We start from the raw sequence: 23,676 nt of genomic DNA, 5'->3' as shown, positions 1-23,676 counted from the left end.
GCTTCAATGTGGTTTATTAGCTTGCTTTTCCACACTGGCTCAGGTTCAGGTGCAGGAAGCCTTTCCCAGAGTCTTAAAACCGAGTCAGCAACACCAGCTAAAGACTGTGCCGTGCCACCAAAGAAAGTGCCTCACTGCTGAAGCCCCGGGTTGGCTGGGGACAGAGCAGACTGACCCCAGGACCTCACTCCCTGAGGAGGTAAAGGGCAGTGCTGAGCAGGTGACCTGCTCTGGGCCTGCAGGTTCTGCACTGGAGTAGTCCTGGAGGCTGGTAGGGGATTCCCTGCTGAGCTAAGAGGATGGGCCTGAGGGGCAGGGAGGGTGACAGCTGGAAGGCAGAAGGAAGTGATGGGAAGGCCCTGCACAGCAGCCAGAGGCAGGAGACCAGGGAGGCATTCACACACCCTGGCTCTGCAACACCTCCAGGACGGTGCGGAGAATGGCTGCGGCTGCCACTGCCCCGGGGTCCGGCTGGTCCAGCTGTGCCGAGCTGATGTAGCTGGCTCTTCCCGCTCCGGCGACCATGTTCTTGGTGGCCTGGGCGGCAGCTTCTGCGCTCTGAGGGGAGGGGGAAGAGTGGGTTTAAGGACAAGCCACCATCCACCCTGGACCCTCCTGTCCCACTTCTGCCGGCACCCTCTGTACTGTCACCAGGGGAGAGAGGTCCCCTCCTGCCTGTAGCAGGGCAAGGGCCCCCTTTACTGAGGGCCTGCTATGTCCCAGGTACACAATGGGGCTCTGTTTATCTCTGTAGCCTCACAGTACCCTCAGAGACAGGTACCCATCTCCATTTGTAGAGGCAGAAACGGAGGTAAAGGAAGGATGTTAACTCGATCCAAGCCTGTCTCCCTGGCGGCTGGGCCCAGCTTCACTCACCTTGACTGCTTTGGTCAGGATTTGGAACAGATCAGCCCCTGGGCTCTTCCAGGCTTGGAGCTCCTGTCCTGCTGCCCATAGGGAATCCAGCTGGACAAGGTGAGGGAGAGGAGAGCTGAGCACAGGCCCTGTCATTGGGGGTGGCCTTCAGGGCCTCTATAATCAAAGGGGGAAGGGGCTGGGCCCATACACACCATAGTCCTGTCCCCTGGGGCAGCTTTTCCATACCTGCAGGGGAAGAGAATGAGGTTCACTGTAGGGAATCACTTTGGGGTGGAACAGGGCCTGGCTGGGTACAGGTGACATCAACCACCTCCCCAGCCGGCTCCTGGTCTAAGGCACAGGGCTCGGGCTCACTTCTGCATGGCTTCCAGGCCCGCATCCATCGCAGCCGACCAGGCGGGGAGGTCAGTCTTGACCTTGAGTGGCTGGGCCGCCGCAGTCAGGAATAGGCCATAGAGCTGGGAGGACCAGAATTTGAACACTCAGGTCTGGCCTGGGCCTAAGCCCACCCGGGACCCGTGTCAGCCCTCTGCCCTGGGGACTGCCGGCACTCACTGCCCCAGATGAGCCTCCCATCTTCTCCAGTAGCAGGAGGGACAATTTGGAGAGAAGCTGAGCAGGACTGGCAGGGGGTGGCCCCTCCTTCAGCCACCCCTGGATTGCTGCAGGCAGAGAGATGGTAAGGAATTCAGAGACCCTCCCTCCCAACAAACACCCAGGCCCCACAGCCAGACAGAAGGAATGGGCCCCAGAAGAGGCTGAGGGCGCCCACGTGAGGAGAACCCGCGTGCAGTCTGGAGAGGAGTGCGGGCGCCGGCAGGGACCTCGGCAGCTCACCCGACACTGCGCACCTCGCCTCCCTGCTCCCTGCTCCTCCTCAGCCCTCTGCGCTGCGTCCTTTGTCTTACTGGCTGCTTACTGTTTGCTTCCCTGCCAGAACACAAGCCACAAGGGCAGTGACTTTGATCTGCTTTGCTCATTATTGTATCCTCAGAGTTGCCTTGCCCATGACAAGCACTAAATACATGTTTCTTCAAAAAAAATTATTTTTGTCTTTATTGATTTTAGAGAGAGAGGATGGGAGAGGGAAAGAGAGATAGAAACATCGATGAGACAGAACATCGATTGGCCGCCTCCTGCATGTCCCCCGCTGGGAATCTGGCCCACAACCTGGGCATGTGCCCTGACGGGAATGGAACCAGCGACCTCTTGGTGCATGGGTCGACACTCAACCTCTGAGCCACACCAGCTGGGCTAAAAAATATATTTTTGATTTTTTTTTTTTTTTAAGAGAGGAAGAGAGAAAGGGAAACACTGATGTGAGCGTGGAACATCAATCGGCTGCCTTCTGCACGCTCCCTGCTGGGGATGGAGCCTGAACCCAGGCGTGTGCCCTGACCAGGAATCAAACTAGCAACCTTTTGGTGCATGGGACGATGCTCAACCAACTGAGCCACACTGGCTAGGGCAAAATACAATTTTCTTGACAGAATGATGCTGGACAATTAAAACTGTTCACTAATCCAGGTAAGCTGAGAAAAATAAGGACTATAGAATGAGCTCCCTTTGAATCTAAAGTTATTATTCACTGCAAGAGATTACATTTTATTCTACAATAACACCTTTCCCATGTTTGTAGTGTTAGAAGGGTCTTCTCACTATAAAAATAGATAGAAAGGGTGCTAGGTTTTGCGAACGACCATGTTTAGCAAAAGAAAAGTTGTCAACCCCTGTCAGCACTCCAAATGTTTTTAAAATTGTTCTAGTTCACAAAATGCCAAAATCTCAGAATCAATGTGACACCAGCCCCTCTCCGGACCCCAGAGGGGCCCTGGCACCAACCTCTGGCAGCGCGGCTGTGGGTGGTGCCACAGTCCCCATCGCCGGCAGCACGGTCCAGGGCGTTCAGATGTCCCTCCAGGCCCAGGAGGGTCCTGCACACCTGTTCTAGCACGAGCACTGTCCGCTTCAAGGCAAAGCCTGAGGGGGGAGGACAGTGGGGAAGAGGTGTACCTGGCCCTTCTCACAGCTGAACTTGAGGTGTGGGGGATATGGGTGTTAGGGTCCCTGCACACCCCTCACCCTTCAGGACTCAGGCCAATGCCCTGGGCCACCTGCCCCAACAGCAGGGCTTGGTACCTTCTGCAGCAGCGGAGTCAGGGGCCTCTGGGGGCTCAGTGGGGGCTGCCCGGGTCCGCGTCCGCCCAGTCACGGAGACCCTGGGCACATTGGGCCAGGCCGATGCTGTGGTTTCAGCATCTAGTGACAGCAAGATGACTCTCTGAGACATGGCTTGGCTGGCCAGGGATCAAGTGGGGCCTGGATTCCCCACTTGGTGGCCCAGTTCCCGCGATCTCAAAAAGCAAGTACTGAGTACCTACTATATATAAGGGAAGAAGGGGTGGGGGTGGGGGTGGGGAGGAGGGTGTCGGGGGGGAAAAAGGAGAATCATATGTAACAAAAATAAATTAATAAAAATTGGGAGAAAAAAGGAAAAAAAAAAAGACTGCCTCTGGGGAGGAGCCTAATACCAACTCCTCCAGTCATGTGAGCGCTGGAGCCTGACTGTCATGGTCAGCCCTCATGGGGTCTCCCCAAACCCCCTGGTTCCTTCCAGCCACATGGAGCCCTGGCTTGGAGGACCCCAGGTTCCAGGTCTCACCTATCAGTTTCAGGAGGGGCTCATCCACTAGCAGGAGGGTGAGAGAAAGGCCAGGCATCTCCAGGGCTGACATGAAGGTGCCCACCAGGGCACGGGCAACCTTTACCCCACGACCCTCTGCAATACCAAAGTGTGGACGTCCGTCAGGGAAGGTGGGAAGGGCAATATTCCCCCTCTTCCCCCAGCATCAGGTAAAGAAACAGAATAAGAAAAACTTGGACTTTGGAACCTGGGGCCCTGAGGTCAGTAGGGACATGGCCAGGTCTGCTCGGGCATTCCTCTATAACACCCTAAATTACCACGTTCCCTGGCAACGTCCCTTCTAGAGGGGCAGATGGGTAACTGTAGGTCTCGTTTACTGAGCTCTTACAGGTGCTGGGCACTGTGCCAAGTGCGTTATGTATGTTGACCCTGGTTCAATCCTCACAGCAGCCTCTCTACAGACAGGGGCGGGCTCAACACTCGCAGCAATGAGGCGGGAGAGTGACGACCTAACTCGGGCTCGTCTGGCTGCACAGCCCACGCTCTGGGCCATGGCAGACCCCACCTCAGCTGCTTTTCTTAGGTCTAGCTTCGAAAGGCTGGAGGGAAGATGCTCTGGGGGTTGGGAGGTCTCTTCTAGGGTGGGGCTCACCTAGAGCGCGGACCGCTGCACCTGCGATAATGCCCAGTTCCAGGAATGACAGGCCACCTAGGTTGTTGACCATCAGCACCACTGAGGAGCCTGTGGGCAGACATGACACCCCGGTGAGACTCTCTGGGCCCCCTTAGTGGGGGGAGGAAGGGCTGGGAGACAAGAGGTGTAGCAGCCCCTCACCGGCCTGCACAGACACATGGGACACGTTGGAGGAGTGGGTCATGTGGTCGAGCATGAGTGTCACAATCTCGTCAGCAGTTGCCATCTGCCAGAAGGATCCAGGAGTGAGCCGTGTCCGAAGCCTGGGCCTTAGACCAGCCTGGGCCAGGGAGTCCACCTACCTTGATCCGGCGCACGCCAGCTTCCCCGTGGATCCCTGTGGATAGATGACATGCTCAGGCCTGGGGATTTGCTCATCGTGTTTTTATCAAGATGTACTCAGTGCCAGGCTGGGTGCTGTGTATGCAGGGAGCGGGGGTGAAATGGGCAGAATGATGAAAAAGACAGTTTCTGCTGTCCAGGAGCGTGGGTCGGTGGCGGAGACAGCCAGGAACTTAACTTGTCATTAGTTAAGCAGCTTCAACTAGAGGCAGTCACAGCCGAGAAACGTGAGGCCTCTGCCCATCACCTTGGAGGCACAGAGGAGGAAGAGGGAAGCCTTGCAGCTAGGGTGGCCTCTGAGTGGCCCTTGAAAGGAGGGCTGCATTCGGCAGAGGACCCTGGAATGACGTGAGCAAAGGCAGGGAGGTGGGCAGCGCATGGAGCCTCACGTGGCTGGGGCCCTGGGCGTGGATGGCAGAGCAGGCAGAAACCAGGCAGGCGGAGCCAGAGAGCTTTGAGTGCCCATTTAAAAACACCAAGACCACCTAGGTGATAGCTCCAGGGAAGCTGAAAGCACAGGTGGATGACTCCCAGGGCATAGATGTGGGTAGAACCCAGGGAGTAGGCATGGCTAGGACAAGGGTGGACATAAGCTTACCCAGGCCCAGCTCTACCTCATCAGCTGCAAGTTCAAAGGTGGGTCTGGAACCAGGGACACTGCAGGAGGACAAGCTCACCCCCAGGGTTCCTATGAGAAACGTATGAACGGGATGACCACCCTGCTGCTGGCATCAGACAGGGCAGCCTCTCCATCTCAGATGGAAGAGAAACCTCGCTCTGGAACTCAAGGCTACCAGTCCCCATGGCTCCCCCAGAGAGACCTTCCCTCATCCCTGGGGACTAACTTGGCAAGCCCTGTCATGCAGCTGCTGGGACCTGGCTGCTAGTCCCAAGGTCAGCCTCCTCTTCCCTCCCTGCCTCCCGACCCCTGGCTGGCACTCACCCATGGCCTTGGCGATCACGCTCACCCGCTCTGTGATCTCCTGCAGCCCCACACCTGCCTCGGCCAGGGCACCTGCTATCTGTACCCACGAAGAGATAAGCCCCCGAGGGGGAGGGAGTCACTGTAGCATTTGGGGGTTGAAGACAGGCCGGGGCTGTTTCTAGTTGGCTGGGGGGCTCTCTGAGTGCTGCCACAGCAACCTGGCCCACTGTGCTCAGGGCAGAGCAGTGTCGCCCTGTATTCACCGTGAACCTGCCAGGAATCTTTAAGAATTCCAGTCTGTTGGAGCCAGAAAGAACTTAACATATGGAGAAATGGGCCCACAGAAGTGGGATGACTTGTCTAATATCACACAGCTGGCTGATGGCCAGGTTCCTGATTCCTGAAGTTCTTTCTCCAGGGCATATACACTGTGGCTCACTTTACCCATCCGCCCACTCACCCACCTACCCATCCACTCACCCATCCATCCACCCACCCACTCACCTATTCACCCACCTACCCATCCACTCACCCATCCATCCGCCCACTCACCCACCTACCCATCCACTCATTCATCCATCCACCCACCCACCCACCTATTCACCCACCTACCCATCCACTCACCCATCCATCCGCCCACTCACCCACCTACCCATCCACTCACCCATCCATCCACTCACCCACCCACCTATTCACCCACCTACCCATCCACTCACCCATCCATCCACTCACCCATCCATCCACTCACCCATCCATCCACCCACCCACCCACCTATTCACCCACCTACCCATCCACTCACCCATCCATCCACTCTCCCATACATCCACTCACCCATCCATCCGCCCACTCACCCACCTACCCATCCACTCACCCATCCATCCACCCACCCACTCACCTATTCACCCACCTACCCATCCACTCACCCATCCATCCACTCACCCATACATCCACTCACCCATCCATCCACCCACCCACCCACCTATTCACCCACCTACCCATCCACTCACCCATCCATCCACTCACCCATACATCCACTCACCCATCCATCCGCCCACTCACCCACCTACCCATCCACTCACCCATCCATCCACTCACCCATACATCCACTCACCCATCCATCCGCCCACTCACCCACCTACCCATCCACTCACCCATCCATCCACTCACCCATCCATCCGCCCACTCACCCACCTACCCATCCACTCACCCATCCATCCACCCACCCACCCACCTATTCACCCACCTACCCATCCACTCACCCATCCATCCGCCCACTCACCCACCTACCCATCCACTCACCCATCCATCCACCCACCCACCCACCTATTCACCCACCTACCCATCCACTCACCCATCCATCCGCCCACTCACCCACCTACCCATCCACTCATTCATCCATCCACTCACCCATACATCCACTCACCCATCCATCCACCCACCCACCCACCTATTCACCCACCTACCCATCCACTCACCCATCCATCCGCCCACTCACCCACCTACCCATCCACTCACCCATCCATCCAACCACCCACTCACCTATTCACCCACCTACCCATCCACTCACCCATCCATCCACCCACCCACCCACTTTTTGCCAAGCACCTAGTATATGCTGAAATAAGAAAGTGACTAAGCCACATTCCCTTCCTGAAGGAACTCAGTCTGGGGAGCAGTTGGGGAAGCAAACACACAAGCTGAACATTCGGTGCGAGGTGGTCGAGTTTGTGATGGGATGAGACGGGAGCACTGAGAAGGGGCTCCAGGTCAGCTCAGTGCAGTGACAGGGAAAACCAGAGCTGGCCTCGAGGGAACAGTAGGAGTTAGTTAGCCAGGCCAAAGCAAGTTAGACGGAGAAAGGACGTTTAAGGCCATAGATACAGCACCAGGAAAGCCCCAGAGTGAATCACAGCCTGGTGGTAGAGGGAAAAGGTGCTGATGGAGCCTAAGAGGATGGGAGGGATTATGGGAGATGAACTTGGAAAGTTCAGGGAGGAAGGCAAGAGTGGTGGGTACCAGACTAAGGAGCTGGGCTGACTCTAGGAGCCGCAGAGGACTTTCAGCAGGCGAGCAGCCTGATCAGACACATATCTTCAGAAGACACCTCTGGGGTACGGTGGGAAGACTGGGAGGGTAGGCAGGAAGCAGGCAGGAGGACAGTGAGGAGGCAGCTGGCTAGCTGGGCACAGCAGATGAGCGATGAACAAAGGCTGGGACAGGAAGGGCAGGGCTCTGAGGAGGATGTGTGTGTTAGAGGCATTTGGGAATACGGGCACCAGGACAGGGTGATGGTTGGGTGTGGGGAATGGAAAGGGAAGGGCCTGGGACTATGCCCACATGCTGGGCTTTGGTAGGGGAGGGGACGTGGGGCTTTTCTGGATTAGAGAGCACTGGGGAGGGAATGGCTTCCTATGGGGTGGGGCGGCCGGACAGGTCCAGGTACCGGGATCTGCCAGGAGACAGCAGGCTGGGAGGGGCCGGTCAGCCGTGTCCCATCCATCCATCCACTCACCTTGTGTATAAGCACCGTGCCACAGAGCCCCCGCCTGCCTGCCTTCTTCAGCACGGCGAAGGCACTGTCATCCCCAATGACCACCATCTCCACGGGGATGCCCTCGGCCGAGGCCTGCTCCCGGGCGAGGCCGAAGTTCAGCCGGTCCCCAGTGTAGTTCTTCACGATGAGGAGGGTCCCCGCTGCAGAAGCAGCCCATAGGGCCCCGTCAGCACTTGCCCCGCCTCCCCTCCCAGCCTGCCCACCTGGCAGCAGCCCCTGTCGCATGCCAGGCTCACCTGTGCCCGCCTGGGCCACTGCCCTGATGGCTGCCAGGATGCTGCCCACTGCCGGGGAGGTGAACACAGCTCCTGCGATGACCCCTGTCAGCATCCCCTTCCCTATGAAACCTGGAGATGGGTGGGGAGAGGATGCTGGGTGGGGACCTGTGCCTGCTGTCCCCGGCCCTCCCTGCTTCTGAGCGTCACGGTCTGGTGGCCCCACTGGATGCCTGAGGCTAGAAAAGCACCTGGGCTGCTTCCCACAGATCTTCACTCAGGAGTTATTCCCTGGACGGGCCTTCCCCAGCCGCACGGCTTGCTGTTCCTTTCCCTGCTCTCTGTCTTCATGACCTCACACGCTCTGGAATGATCTCTTTCACTTATGTGTTTATCTGGTTACTGTCTGTGTCCTCAGAGGAGAGCAGAGGCTCCATGAGGGTAGGCACCTTGTCTGTCTGGTTCCCCGTTGCATCCCTAGTGCCCAGAGAAGTCCAGGCACAGAGTGGGTCGCTCATTAACGTTTGCTGAGTGAATGGAAGGGTTTGCCGAAGGGAGACAGGAAAGGCACAGAGGACAAAGCCTGGCCCCTGCCCCCAGGAGCTCTCAAGGGGAGCTAACAGGTCTGGCACTGAACAGAAAGTAATCCAGGACTGTCCATGTTGTTGTGAAAATGCAGGGTGAGAATTCAGAAGAGAGATGCTGCTCTAGGCTAGAAGAGTCAGGAAGGCTTCATGGAGGATGTGACGGGTTAGTTGGAAAGCCAGGAGGATTCACAGAATCACTGACCCTCGGAGCTGGGAGGACCTGAGAGATCATCTGGCCCAGTCTCTTACTTTTATAAGCTATAGATTGAGGCCCAGAGAGAAGCCATACCTTGTCCCAAATCACAGCCCGAGGGGGTGGGAGAGCAGGAACCAGGACCCGGTGCCCGACTCTGGGCTGGGCTCGGAACCTCCAAACATCAGTGACGACCTCCCCGGAGACCCCATCCACTCTGCTCAGCAGCCTCCCCCCCACCTCTGGCCCGCCCAGGGCACTCACCAGCGTGGGCAGGCTCATGGCCGGAGCCCCCACCCGACAACAGTGCCACTCGGCCCTTGAGGCTGTCCAAGTCAGAACGGAGGGCCACACGGTGGCCCTGCAGGAGCTGCAGGTTGGGGTTGCAGGCCACCAGGCCAGCGAGGGCATCGTCAGCACAGCCTTCCACCGAGTTCACCAGCTTCTTGGAGGTCTACGGGAGAGGAGTGAGGCGGGGTTCCGGGCGTGCTCTGGCCCTCACCTACCCAGTCACACTGCTACAGCCAAGACCCCTCTTCCACGCCCACGCAGGCACTCCAGGGAAACAGCATCGGGGCAAGAACTCCAGGGACACACAGAATGGGGTGTCATTTTATCAGGTGGGTATTTCTGTGAGTTTTCTTTTTAATTTGTATCTTTTTATTCTTTGCCTAATTTATGAAATGTTTTAGACTATGGCTTAAATTCATCCGAAGAATGGCTTTAATACAAAGAACATGGGGATGCCCTGGCCAGTTTTGCTCAGCAGTTAGAGCGTCGGCCTGCGGTCCAGAGAGACCCAGGTTCGGTTCCCACTAAGGGCATGTACCTTGGTTGCAGTTTGTCCCCAGCCCTGGTTGGGTCAGGGCCGTGCAGGAGGCAGCCACTCGATGTGTCCCTTTCACATTGATGTTTCTCTCTCTCTCTCACTCTTCCTCTCTCTCCCTCCCACTCTACCTGAACAAAAAATGGAAAAATGTCCTTGGATGAGGATAAAAACAAACAAACAAAAAAACAAAGAACATGGGGGACGGGAGTCCTGAGTAAAAAAAAAATTAATAAAATTTATTAATAAAAATTAATAAAAGCCTTTATCAGAAGCCCTAGGCTGAGGCTCCTGTGCCAGGGGAGGGGGTCAAACAGGCCCCACACTCATTTGTTGTTCCCACTGGGCCTTTGATGAGGGCAAACAATACTACCCAAGCCTCTTGGCGTGCCAGGCCCGGGGTAGGCACCGGGTGTAAAGAGGTAACAGAATGCTGGCCCTGCCCTCGACGGAAAACAGAGATCATTTCCACACGTTGTGAAAGTGCTACATGAAAGAAATGCACAGACACCCAGGGGCCCTCGGCCTCCTTAGCGAATCCAGGATCCTGGAAGTCTTTGTGAAAGGCGCGCAGAGAAAAGGTCTGGAGGTGTGAAACAGTATGATGGCCAAGCCAGGCAGTGAGTTAGAATGACTTGAGCTACCAGTGACCATCAGGGAGAGATGGGCACAGTCTCACAAGCAGTTGGAGGAACCCAGCCACCCGGAGCCTTAGGTGGGAGGGTCATGGGCAGGCTGGCCTGAGTTACAGCGGAGCTGACACAGGAGGTGGAGGAAGAAGTGGGTGACGGGCTACAGCAGGATTGGGTTCTGCAGGCACCGGCAACTGGGCTCAAATCCCACGTCTGCCTCCATCAGCTATCAGAATTCAGTGAAGACACCTCACTGTTCTGAGCTTCAAGTCTTCCTCTGCAACATGGGGATTTAATAGAGCGAATGCCTGTCTTACAGTAAACACTGAATAAAAGAGAGCTGCTTCCTTTTCCAAAAAGCTGGAGCTAGCTGAAGGAGGTTTGCAGTGCCTGCTTTTGTCCCAAAGAGAGTGAGACTGGGCTCAAAAGGGACCCAGAGGGCTGGGCTTCTAGTGCCGCCTGGTGGCCCGGGGCGGGGTACAGCCTGCAGATAAGCAGGTCCTGGCAGGGTGCACTTCCGGGGGCTCCTTCCTCAAGCCTGTGGGCAGCAGGTTCTTTTGTGTAAACTTTGACCTTTCTTGGGTCTGGCAGGGGCCAGAGCCAAGCCACCGGCTTCAGGACAAGGAGACAAACCCAGGTCAGTAGGGAGAGAGCAGAATAATATCAGCTCCATTCCTGAGCAGTGACTGAGAGCCAGACTGCTTCTCAGTGCTTTTGAGCATGTCTCATTAATCGCCCCACCAACCTATGGAGGAACGATCAGCTTGGTGAGGAAACCGAAGCACAGTTCAATGACTTTGCCCAAGGTCACACAGCCAGCAAGTGTCCAGGTCTGCCTGGTTCTATTTTGGACTTACCATGCATCATGCTGTTTTCCCCAGGGGCTGAAGAGAGGCTGGGAGTGGCAGAGGTCTTGCCCTAGCAAGGGCATGGGCTTGGGCTTGTAGTTCTCAGAGCCCACCAGGGACTGGATATACAATAAAGTTGTGGTTGGTCTCAACTCCAAACCTAGCCTCCAGCTCCACCACCCTCAGCTCCACCACCCTCTAAGAAGGTGACTCCTCACCATCGCTGACAACCTGTCCTGCCTAGGATTTGAATCACTCCCATACCAATCAGAGGGCTTGGGACCAGTGCCATCCCTAGTTCCCTGTGGCCTGAGGGCTCTGTGCAAGGCCCCAGGACTCTGGTCTGATAAACACTACAGGGTCACTGGAGGCAGGCCTTAATCTGCTTCATACTGCAAGGAGAGAGAGGCTCGGGGAGGTCAACTTTTCTGTGAAAGGTCACATAACTGGTCAGTGGAGGCTGAAATTTGAAGCTTTGTTTGTCCAAGGCTTGCTCTGGCTTACATCAGTTCTAGAGTGGGCACGGAGCAGTGCTCTGCAAAGCTGAGCTTCCTGAAGTGTAGATCCCACCTGAGATCAGCTCATAGGCAACAGGCCCTTCTTCATGACTCCTTCTGTAACTGATACAGTATCTATAACAGCGTAGATAACTATTAATGTCTTTAAGTTCTAATCTAAAAACATGACCCGGACCAAGGGCAGATGGACCCTGGAGCATCTCAGACGCTGTAGTCCCAGCCTTGGCTGGGACTAGCTGGGAAATGGAGCGAAGCAGGGACCAGACCCTGAGAGGGATCCTCTGTCTTGATCTCTCTGAACCTTAGGAGGCAGCAGCATCTCTTAGTCAGAGTGTGAGGAATGCCAGCGTGTCCAAAGCTGACGCTGCCCCCCCCCCCAACTGCTCCAAGCCCACAATGTCCTTCCCCAGCCCTGGCCCTCATGGGACTCACCATGGTGGGGAGGCTCTGAAGCAAGCAAGCTGCGTTCACACCTTTGCACTGAGCTGCCAGAGGGTGGGCAATCCTGTGGGTGCTACCTGAGTGAAGGTCGCAGCAGTACCTGCAGGAGAGGGTAAGAATATGTACTGCTGAAGGCACTCACAGCCTACTGGCACAGTCACGCTTCCAGAGCCTTGGTAATTAGGGAGCTGCCCCAGACTTTGATCCAAGTCTAAGTTCCAGAACATGGGCTGGGGATGGAGTAGAGTGTGGGGCTGACCAAGGTTCACACCTGCACTTGGCTGCCAGAAGACAGATCGATCCGCATTGGGCACAGGACTGCCTTCATGCCTCACCACCAAGGGGCAAAGTGACTCACAGAGTAACATCGTCTCTTACATAAGCATCATGTGCACTGAATAAGTTCACAAAGTTCTTCACACACTTGCTCTTGTTGGTACCAAACCAACAGGGAGGCAGATTTTACTTCTGTGACCAGATTTTACTTCTGAGAAACTGACTCAGTGAGCTCTAGTGATTTGTTCAAGTCACACCATAAGAGCCAGGACTTAAACCCATATCTAGTCTTTCCACAAAGCCTGTGTTCTTTCTACTGATAATTCAGTGCCTCCAAAGTCAGGCAGAATCCCTGGTGTGGGAAACCACGCATGTAAACCCCAAGGATGTTTTAGCTCCCCTGAGTTCAGCCTGCTTCAGAGGTATTTTGGGGTCATTCAGGGTCTTGGGCTCACTGTAGAGTCTGCAGTGGAAAGAATCCACACCTGGCTCTGCCTCTGACTTACTGGACGTTTGGAGGTAATCCCCCTGCGCCCCCCTCCCCCGCAGCCTCAGCGCCCTCTTCTGTAAAATGTGGGTTGTATTCTCCGTGGCATTCTGCGGGTACTCCAAACTAGTGGTTCTCCTCCTCTTCCTTGCTGAGCCTGTGTGATGTGGCAAGACTGGAAGTTGCAGCGCTACCGGACTGCTTTCCTGGGTCATTAAGGTTCTCATGGGGGACATTCCGGTTTTGTATTTGAGATCAAAATCTGTACAGTAACAGGGGTACTAATAATGCTGGGCAAGTGGCTTGGTGGGCCCCTCAAAGTTTGAAGAATAAGAGTTCCAAAGGGGAAAGGGGAAGTGAGCCTCCTGGGGGTCCCCCTCCCCCAGGTGAGGCGGGGTGGTAAACCATTCCAGGGTCGGGTGAGGGTATCGGCTGGGTTTGGAGGAACTGGGAGGGCTAAAGGGAGGGAGGTATGAACCTCAGCTCCAGTCTGGGAGGTGCACAAACTGCTGTCACCTCCCTTCCCTCTCTAGGCCTCTGCAGTTCTTCCGGTTCCAAAAGAATGAACAGCCCCGAGGGCTCTGGAGCAAAGGAGAGGGATAGGCCGGGGCGTGCGGAAGGGTGAGCGGCGCGGACTGGGGTTGAGGTCGGCGGGTCAGCTCTGAGGGCATCAGGGGCATCGCAACTCCCCCAACCACTCACTCGCCCGTCACCAACCCCGTCGACACCACCGCTTCCCGAGGACCCAGAACAGGCGCCGTTATCCGGGTACTCCGAGCTCCGGCGGTAAGCAAGGGGGCGGGGCCTCCGGGGCGGGGCCTCCGTTGGTTGGCCGCCTAGGGCGCCGTGAGTCCTCCAAGAGGCCAGGTGAGGCCGTCCCGTGATGCCCCGCGCCCCGGCCGCTCTGGCCTGCAACGTGTCTGCGGGGCGGAGGCAGCGGCAGCGGCCGTGGAGAGCGCCGCGCGGGTTGGGCCCCTGTCTCTTCGCTGGTGTCCATCTGTGTATCGTTGCGCTCGAGTCTCGACAGGCCGCCCAGCCCTCGACATGTCGTACAACTACGTGGTAACGGCCCAGAAGCCCACCGCCGTGAACGGCTGCGTGACCGGTGAGGCTGCCACGGCCCGAGACCCCGGCGAGGGCGGGATCTGGGGGGCACCGCGGCCTAGGGAGGCCCGCGACCCTTAGGGCGGCCGGGAGGGCCCGGGCCCGGCGATGGAAGGCGCCGCAGGCCGAGGAACTTCTCCTAGTCCACGACTTCAAAGAAGCTGTCTCCACACGCGCTTTTTGGAGCTTAAAAGCTGTGTTCGAGGGTCCCCTTTCGTCCTGGGAGGTCACTTGGCCTCGAGGACGGGGACGGGCCCAGTAGGACAGAAAGCGAAGTGTGAGTTGGTCGTGCGGTGTTCCTTGGGCCCCGACATTGGCCTCGTGTGGTCGGGGAAGGGGCGGTGGTGGTGGCGATTTGGGGGTCAGAGTTTTCCTGTGGGATAGCCTGGGGCGGGGTGGGGGTGGGGTGGGGGTGGAGGGACGTGAGGAATGCTCACACTCACCCAGAGCAGGCCTGGAGTCTTTGCCTCGGGCTGTTGTTTACTTGGAGCTGCTGGGAAAGAGGGTTAGGATGGCCCGACCCAGTGCTGGGTTTGCCTTGTTGACTGTGCAGAGATTAAGGACACAGATGTCCACAGTCCGGGAGTAGTCATTTTGCACAAAGTTTTGAGCAAAATTAGGGTGACCTCAAACTTGTGTGTTTCTGTCAATACTTATTACGATTCCAAAACAAAACAGTTGCCAGAGAGTTGGGAGCGGTGAAGGAGGCTGGATGATGGTATTGGTAGACTACTGAGAGGTGTGGACAAAACAGTTTTAATACAAAGCTCTGAGAATTTTCATCTGACCTGGTCTGTTTGGTAAAGATTCTTGTGAAAACTTAGATAAAGACCGAATAGAAATGAACGTTTTCTCTAGCATCCCTTATTTAGAGGATAAGTGTGTCCCTGCAAAAGGAAAAGGAAAATTTGAGGGTGCAGAGCCATCTGAAGGGTTTTCACAGTCATTGTCAGTTGAAGGACATGCTGCTTCTAAGCCCCGTCCACGTTTCTCAGTCTGATTAGAGAAGTGTAGCCTTTCATGAGCGTGTGAAGTTAAGACTGACAGGCTGGGTTTGGTGAGAAGGGAGTGACTGGAGCGAATAGGAGAAATTGTACGAATTAAGTGAGAATTCTAGATGATTAAGAGACTGCTCTGGCTTCAAAAGTTAGAAGATATGTTTGTTTGTTTGTTTTTTCAGGACACTTTACTTCAGCTGAAGACTTGAACCTGCTGATTGCCAAAAACACGAGATTAGAGATCTATGTGGTCACTGCCGAGGGGCTCCGGCCTGTTAAAGAGGTGGGCATGTATGGGAAGATCGCTGTCATGGAGCTCTTCAGGCCCAAGGTAAGTGCTCTGGGTTGGGCCTAGCACTTTTTTTTACGTTGTATATTATTGCTTGGGATGGGTGGAGTAAGGCTCAGGAGAGAAACTACTTCTTTTGAATGGCAGGCTTTAATTGATATTCTTCTTGAATAAGCTTCCTAGAAGTGGGAGAGATTGACTAGGGAAAAATGATCAAGTTGACTTCCTTAAGAAAGGGAAATTAAAACGGTTTGAAATGTGGGTCACCATACTGTGGGTTGTCATGGTAATTCAGAACATTGGCCCTAGAGTAGGGCAGTCCTGGCTTCATTCCTTATTAATTCTAACTTTGGGTGTCACTTAACCTTTCAGAGCCTTATTTACTTATCTGCAAAACAGGGATAACAGTATCCAATCCCCTGGGTTATTGTGAAGATTAAATGACTTAATAACACAGGGTTTAGCAAGCGCTCATTGTTATGTTAACAGTTATCATCACATGATCATTATTATAATTCAAATGTTTTCATTCAAGTAGCCACCACATTGCTTCATCATATCTTAACTGAATCACACAAGAAAGCAGTGAATTCAGAATTTTATGTATAAACCCCTTTGAACAAAATACTCACAATTTGGGGGTCTGTGTTAATCATAAGACTTGTGTGGCTGGTGTGACTCAGTAGATTGAGCATCGTCTCCTGGACTGAGAGGTCCTGGTTTGATTCCTGGTCAGGGCACATGCTTGGGTTGTGGGAGCAATCCACGGTAAGGGTGTGCATGAGGCAACCGATAGATGTTTCTCGCATTGATGTTTCTTTTTCTCTCTAAAAAAATCAATAAAAACGTATTAAAAAAATAATAAAGACTTTGTAGATCCATTTTAGCTTCATTGTTTTTCACCTTTTTCCCCCTCTTCAAATACTTGGAGAAGATTAGAGGAGTCAGTACATTCATCTTTTAGAATTTGAATGGAATGATTTGAGATTAGCTTGATATGGAAATAGATGAAGACATAGTATGTAGAGCAGAGAGATGGGGAATCCTGAAAGTGAGAACTAGATGTTTAACACCTTCAGTTCTGGTCATTAGAACACACCCTCAGAGTGTGTGTGTGTGCACTTTTGTCTGAAAATCCACTGTGGATTTTCTTTTCAGGGAGGAAAAATATTCTTAAAGAACTGGCATGCTTAAAGAATGATGCCTAAAGGCTGGGCAGGAATTCCTGTTTTTTATTTATTTATTTATTTATTTATTCATTCATTCATTCATTCCTCTCACCCGAGGACATTTTTCCATTTTTTGTTCAGATAGAGTGGGAGGGGGAGAGAGAGAGAGAAACATCGACATGAAAGGGACACATTGAGTGGCTGCCTCCCACACAACCCAACCAGGGCTGGGGACAAACTGCAACCCAAATACGTGCCCTTAGCGGGAACCGAACCTGGGTCTCTCTGGACCGCAGGCTGATGCTCTAACCGCTGAGCCAAACTGGCCAGGGCAGGAATTCCTGTTTTAAAAAGAACCTCTTTTGATAGCATAATGTTGGTTTTCAGGGGGAGAGCAAGGACCTACTGTTTATCCTGACAGCTAAGTACAACGCCTGCATCCTGGAGTATAAGCAGAGTGGTGAGAGCATCGATATCATCACACGAGCCCATGGCAACGTCCAGGTGAGGTGGCTGCCTCAGACTGATGAGAGTTTTCCAGGTAGGGCTGTCATGATTTGATGAAGCAAATTGAAATGCTAGGGGCAGCTCTCTATATGATCAGAGAAACAAGGAGAAAACACTAAGGGTTTGAGCTTTTATGATGAGAGGACTTCTTTAGTTTATTCAGAGTCCAAGGGACAGAGTAAATAACTCACTGAGTTCTGTGTTTTACAGAAGGATATACACTAACATTTAGGCTTCCTGGCATGTCATGTAAATGCCACCAGTTTTACCATCACTCTTAAAATCATCCTGGTAAAGTGGTGCCCAATGTCCTCTGTTGCTCTGGGTGTTGAGGTTCTTCCCTAACCCGAGTTTTACTTCTCAGGACCGAATCGGCCGCCCCTCAGAGACTGGCATTATTGGCATCATTGACCCCGAGTGCCGGATGATTGGCCTGCGACTCTATGATGGCCTTTTCAAGGTTATTCCCCTAGACCGGGATAATAAAGAGCTCAAGGCCTTTAACATCCGCCTGGAGGAGTTGCATGTCATCGACGTCAAGTTCCTATATGGTTGCCAAGCACCTACCATCTGTTTTGTCTACCAGGTACTGAATGGGGGGGGGGGGGGGAGAAGCTGTATGGTTTGGCATAGTAGGAGTTCATTTTTGCTACTTGAAATGCCTGGATTTTGTAGTAGGGTAGGCAGAAGTGTTGAATATTGTCCTGAAATGTTTTGAATGATATAATTAATATAGATCAGGTTTTGATTGTGACCAGAGTGCAGTAGTACTTGTTGTGGAGGAAGGAAGCTTTCTGAGGCTTGTAGCAGGTTTTAATCCTGAGATTACGCCCTGGTTATGGGCCTTGCAGATTTTATAGGTTGACCTAGTTTATACTTTGTCTTAGTCTCCTATTGGCATGCTAGGGGATTATTAAAATTTAGGAAATGGCTCCACTGGGTACCTTAGTTGTTTAGAGCATGGTCCTGATACGCGAACAGTGTGGGTTTGATCCTGGGTCCGGGCATATACAAGATTGACCAATGAATAGAATACATAAGTCAGTGAAATAATAATCCATGTCTGTCTGTCTGTCTGTCTTTCACTCTCTCTCTCTGTCCCTATCCCTCCCTCCCTCTCTCTCCCTATCCCGCCCCCTCCCTCCCTCTCTCCCCCTCTCCTGCTCCCTCTAAAAAAAATCAATTAAAAACTTAGAGAAATGATCTGGAAGTTGCCTTTAGAAAAAATGTCTTGGTGACGCTTTATATATGTCTTCTAAGAAAAGGTTGGCATTTTATTCAGCACTCACTTTCTGGTGACTTGCTGGCTCTTGACTTCTATTTTAATCTGTGCTTAAAACTTTAGCAGAGCTGATCGTGGGCAGCTGTTCTCTGGGCCAGAGCTGTTGCTGGGGGGCGTGCAGTGGGGGGCAGGGCACAGTGGCACAGCACTAGACTAACATGTCTGTATCCTGGTAAAATCACAGCCTTTTAACAAAGGGCTGTATAGCATGAGGTCATTTTACTAGCGTGTCATTGAATAAATGACAGCAGGAAAGAGTCCAAGTCCATGTACTGTGTGTGGGCATGAAAACACTGATAGCTGTGTTAAGTATTGGAAATACACTGATGTATAACTATTTGTAGATTTCTTAGTGTCACTGGAAATGTTAAAGTTCTGAGGCTGGTTAGTATCAAGTTCAATCAAATAAGGTTGAAACTATTTCGGAAATTTTGTTTGAGCTTTTTTATAGTGCATTAACTATCAGAGCTGAAATAAAAACTTAGAGTTTGTCTCCCTTCTTCAGTTTTGTAAGCATTGGGTCATTAAAACATGGGTTATTCTGACTCTTCCTGCTCCCAGCCTCAGGGCTGCCTGTGTGCACGATCTTTTTATTTCTGTATGTGTCTCAATAGGCCTAAATCCAAACCCCAGGTTGAACTTACTGTGAGTTTGAGTCTTACTCCAATCATTAATGGGAAAATCTTTTCATCAACTAAAAATTACCTTATCTCTAGTTTTTGTATCAAAAATTCAATTTGTCCATTGTTTACTGTGTGAAAGGTAGTTATGCTAAGTGTTTTAGGAGCTGTCACGGTGATTGAGGTGTGGTTCTTGCCCTGGAAAACATCACTGAATTCCTTTCATAACTTCTTAGACCTGGGTCTGGCCTTTGTTGAGGCTGTCCTCCACTGGCCGAATGTAGCCTTCTCCCCAACCCTGCTCTTATATCTTGTAAAGACGACTGTCAGCTCCAGGACAAAGTGAGTCATGGTTCAGAAAAAGGAGGGGAAGATGGTGTTGACAATGGAAGGACTGGTTTTGACTAACTTTAGAGGAGGAATATGTTGTCTTCTACCATCACCTCAGCAGACTGCTTTTAAGAATTTATCATACAAATTTTTAAAAATTTAGATGTATTTTTAGTTTCTCAAAAAAAAACATTTTTTTCTCTTTAGCTGTTTTGTTGTTAATCCTCACCCGAGGACATTTTTTCATTGATTTTGAGATAAAGTGGAAGGGTGGGGGGGAGAGAGAGAGAGAAAAACAAATATTGATGTGAGACACATTGATTGGTTGCCTCCTGCATGCCCCTGACTGGGCCGGGGATGGAACCTGTGACCCTTTGTTTTGTAGGCGGAAGCTCCAACCACTCTCAGGTTAACCTACCAGGGCTCTTTAGATATTTTTAAAGTTCCTCGCGGTCAATGAATATAGAATACACACACACACACACACACACACACACACATTTATGTATGGATACACACATACATATGTATAATACATATATAACATACACGTGCTTGCACACATACACATCTACATATTTACATTGTATCGTATAGTGGTTAGTACAGTGTGACAATTTCATTTTTTCTGTTTCTTAAACATTTATTGGTTGGTTGAACTGTTGGTAACAGTAGGCCTCAGTGATAGTTTACTCAGTCACAGGATGGGGAGGCTGACATGACAGGATTTCTGACGTTGGGTGGTGGTCACCAGTCCTTTTTAGGGACCCTCTCTTTTCCTACAGGCTAATCATTCCACCTTTTTCCACCTAGGACCCTCAGGGGCGGCATGTAAAAACCTATGAGGTGTCTCTTCGAGAGAAGGAGTTCAATAAGGGCCCTTGGAAACAGGAAAATGTAGAAGCTGAAGCTTCCATGGTGATTGCAGGTTGGTTGGGGGTTTCAGGAAATTTGCCTCCACCCCAGGTCTGGGCCAGTTCCCTATGGTTCCTTCCTCACCTGCTCTGCCCCTTCCTTTCAGTGCTCAAGTGCTTTTAAGTGCATGTGTTGTTCAGCACTCCCTGTGCCTCCTCTCTCTAAATGTGCTTTTTAAATTTTTCTTCTTTTTCCATTTCTGTTTTTGGGATTGTCTTGTTTTTCACCCCCTCCCTCCCAAAGTATAGTTTTCCTTATTTGGAGTTAACTATAAAATACTGAAATTGATTTGCAGAGTGGCATATGGAAATTAGTCTCATTATTTTATTGTTTTTTTTGTTTGTTTGTTTTGGTACTTGCCTCTAGCAGGAACCAAACCCGGGACTCTCTGGTCTGCAGGCTGATGCTCCAACGCTGAGCCAAACCAGCCAGGGCTCATTATTTTATTGTTGAGCATAGCATATAAAAAACTGTAAGGGCCCAATACAGCTTATCTAATCTGACTCTTTATTTCGTAGATGAGGAAACAGGGCCTGAGGGACTTGTCCATGCCTGTACTTACTTGACAAAGCCTGGGCTACATTCCAGGCCTGTTTGCAGTTTTTCTGTACTCGCCCCAGCACTGTGTTGTGTGTCTCATCTAGCAGAGAAGTTTAAAAACTCTTAAGTGCAAACTAGTTCTTCTGAATGGTGACTCTGATGGGGGAAATTAAGCTAAGGAACAAGGAGAAAAGTAAAAACTTTTAGTTAGGAAGGATCAAATATAGGAGAGAAAAGTGAAAAGAATGCATGTGGAAGAAACACCAGGAGTGGCAATAAAATATCACGGGGTGGGGGTGGGGGGGATGTTAGATAATGCCAGCTTGAGATTTCTAAGACGGGAATCTCAGAAAAAGGCTATCATGTTCCATGGGCTCAGACGTCGTTAAAAGTAATAATTATCTTAAAGTTTGCCTCATATAACTGAGTCAGTTCCCTTGCTGTCTGCGAGTCTGACAGGTCCGCAGTGCGGAGCACTCTAATGCTGCCCTTTCTTCTGCAGTCCCAGAGCCTTTTGGAGGGGCCATCATCATCGGACAGGAATCGATCACCTATCACAATGGTGACAAATACCTGGCAATTGCACCTCCTATCATCAAGGTGAGCAGCTTTCCTTTACTTTTTCCCCCTTTTATCTTTTTCCCCCTTTTCTCCTTGTTCTTACCCTGTTCCCTTCTTTCTCCTCATTTGTCAAAAGGCGATTCACAGATGTCTGTATTGTTCACTAAGTTTGTAAGACATTGTGTTGGTCATTGGGAATACGAAGAGATTGGCCTGGTTTTGCTTAAAAAGAGATTGCTTGCTCACTAAGAAAGAGAAATAATACAATAGGTTTACCCTTGCCCTGGCCAGTTTTGCTCAATGGTTAGGGCATCAGCCCATGGACCAAAGAGTCACGGGTTCAATTCCAGTCAAGGGCATGTATCTCAGTTGCAGTTCGGTCCCAGCCCTGGTCGGGGTTGTGTGGGAGACAACCAATCAGTGTGCCTCTCTCACATCGATGTTTCTTTTTTTATTTTTTTATCCTCACCCGACGACATTTTTCCATTTTTTGTTCAGGTAGAGTGGGAGGGAGAGAGAGGAACAGAGAGAGAGAGAGAGAGAAACATCGATGTGAAAGGAACACATCGAGTGGCTGCCACCCGCACAACCGACCAGGGCTGGGGACAAACTGCAGCCGAGGTACACGCCCTTAGCGGGAACCGAACCCGGGTCTCTCAGGACTGCAGGCCGACGCTCTAACCGCTGAGCCAAACCGGCCAGGGCTCATCGATGTTTCTTTTTCTGTTTCTCCCTCCCACTCTATCTGAAGATAAATGGAAAAATATCCTTGGGTGAGGATTTGAAAAAAAAATAGGTTTTCCCTTTTCATTGACGAAGGCACTTTAAGAAGGGAGTAATTTTGCAAATTCATTTGAGTATTTTCAGGGCTTGTATCATGTAAAGTACTATAGTGGTAAATTGTATAGACTTTTAAAAATTAGTCATAAAAATTTCAAACCTTAAAATTTCAAGTCATAAAAATTAGGACTTGATGATAAATAAAGTGTATGGGAGCAATAGTGTTAGGAGATAATTAATGATAGTGAGGATAAATTAACAAAATCAGTAGTAGCATTTACAGTCCAGTGAATAATTGTAGTTTCTTTCTATTCTTTCTGTTCCTATTTTCCAGTAGAATAATATGTGATTAAACATTATAGCTATATTGAACTCCTCAGAATATTGTCCTCAAAATAAAAATGTCTCAATTTTCTTGATTTTTAATTTTTTAATCCTCACCCGAGGATATTTTTTCATTGATTTTTAGATAGAGTGGGAGGGAGTGAGGGAGGGTTTAGGTTAGGAGAGAGAGACATTAATGTAAGAGAGACACATCATTTGGTCACCTCCCACATGACATGACCCTGACCGGGGGCAGGGATCAAACCCAAAACCCAGATACGCACCCTTGACCGAGAATCGAACCTGTGACCCTTCAGTATGCGGCCCCATGCTCTTTTTTTTAACCTCACCCAAGGATGTTTTTCCATTTTTTTGTTCAGATAGAGTGGGAGGGAGAGAGAGAGAGAAACGTCGATGTGAAAGGGACACTTCAAGTGGCTGCATCCCGCACAACCCAACCAGGGCTGGGGAAAAACTGCAACTGAGGTACATGCCCTTATCGGGAACTGAACCCAGGTCTCTCTGGACCGCAGGCCAATGCTCTGACCGCTGTGCCAAACCGGCCAGGGCCAGTCTGACGCTCTTAATTGCTAAGCCAAATTAGCCAAGGCAAAATGTCTGCATTTTCCATCACACATGCAATGTTAGCTGATTGGATTTCTTACTCATGCAATGGCTGGGTTTGGTAAAGGGAATGGTTTGCTCTCTGGTTGTTAAAGACGATTAATCTCTCATAACTGTGTCTTCCCTCTTGGCAGCAAAGCACGATTGTGTGTCACAATCGTGTGGACCCCAATGGTTCTCGTTATCTGTTGGGGGACATGGAGGGACGGCTCTTCATGCTGCTTTTGGAGAAGGAGGAACAGATGGATGGCACTGTCACCCTCAAGGATCTCCGTGTGGAACTCCTCGGAGAGGTAGGGCTTGCTCCTACTCTGCTGCATTCTCCTTGGGGCCTAATGACCCCATGTGTGTGGTCCCACACTACAGCTGGAGTTATATTACCCAGCAACAAATGGTCAGTCCTGCTGTGGAAGTTTGTTTTTGAATGAGTTAGATGTTGGAGAATCTCACAGGCAGCTGGGCACTACCTCTAGTGTAGAAAGAAAGAAACAAAAGTAATTAAAGATTAATCTAATGTTGATACTCACTTCTGTGAGGAGAGTCCCATCGAGGTTTAAGAATCATGCAGTGA

The 23,676-nt window shown here is 51.5% G+C and overlaps 2 protein-coding genes across 2 annotated transcripts in view; one reads left to right on the top strand and one right to left on the bottom strand.

Moving 5' to 3' along the window:
- Positions 1-13,842, bottom strand: TKFC (triokinase and FMN cyclase). Its single transcript, XM_036259186.1, has 18 exons — positions 13,765-13,842; positions 12,291-12,399; positions 9,299-9,488; positions 8,276-8,386; positions 7,998-8,179; positions 5,503-5,581; positions 5,158-5,247; positions 4,520-4,554; positions 4,359-4,443; positions 4,176-4,265; positions 3,542-3,658; positions 3,019-3,138; positions 2,722-2,859; positions 1,435-1,541; positions 1,234-1,337; positions 1,071-1,104; positions 877-966; positions 1-558 (listed from the first exon to the last, which is right to left on the bottom strand). Exons 2-18 carry the CDS (start codon positions 12,291-12,293, stop codon positions 397-399), a joined length of 1,737 nt encoding a protein of 578 aa, XP_036115079.1. The 5' UTR covers positions 12,294-12,399; positions 13,765-13,842; the 3' UTR covers positions 1-396.
- A 131-nt stretch (positions 13,843-13,973) lies between these two features.
- Positions 13,974-23,676, top strand: part of DDB1 (damage specific DNA binding protein 1) — a 30,597-nt gene continuing 20,894 nt past the window's right edge. Inside the window, exons 1-7 of the mRNA XM_036259185.1 lie at positions 13,974-14,167; positions 15,347-15,495; positions 17,010-17,126; positions 17,494-17,715; positions 20,175-20,289; positions 21,319-21,416; positions 23,240-23,398. Of these exons, the coding sequence (XP_036115078.1) occupies positions 14,107-14,167; positions 15,347-15,495; positions 17,010-17,126; positions 17,494-17,715; positions 20,175-20,289; positions 21,319-21,416; positions 23,240-23,398 (921 nt within the window). The 5' untranslated portion in view covers positions 13,974-14,106. The remainder of the gene's footprint in view (positions 14,168-15,346; positions 15,496-17,009; positions 17,127-17,493; positions 17,716-20,174; positions 20,290-21,318; positions 21,417-23,239; positions 23,399-23,676) is intronic.

The sequence above is a fragment of the Molossus molossus genome, unplaced genomic scaffold, assembly GCF_014108415.1.
Source record: "Molossus molossus isolate mMolMol1 unplaced genomic scaffold, mMolMol1.p scaffold_m16_p_13, whole genome shotgun sequence".
Lineage (NCBI taxonomy): Eukaryota > Metazoa > Chordata > Mammalia > Chiroptera > Molossidae > Molossus > Molossus molossus.
The sequence above is the reverse complement of the archived record's forward strand: the minus strand, read 5'-3'. Positions and strand labels throughout refer to the sequence as shown.

What these genes read in the sequence shown, in the direction of transcription:
- TKFC (XM_036259186.1), bottom strand. An exon ending in AGTGGCCCAGGCGGGCACAG is followed by an intron (nt 8,180 to 8,275) that starts GTGAGCCTGGCA and finishes CTGCTTCTGCAG; the next exon opens with CGGGGACCCTCCTCATCGTG. An exon ending in GCACGGTGCTTATACACAAG is followed by an intron (nt 5,582 to 7,997) that starts GTGAGTGGATGG and finishes TCGTGGGTACAG; the next exon opens with ATAGCAGGTGCCCTGGCCGA.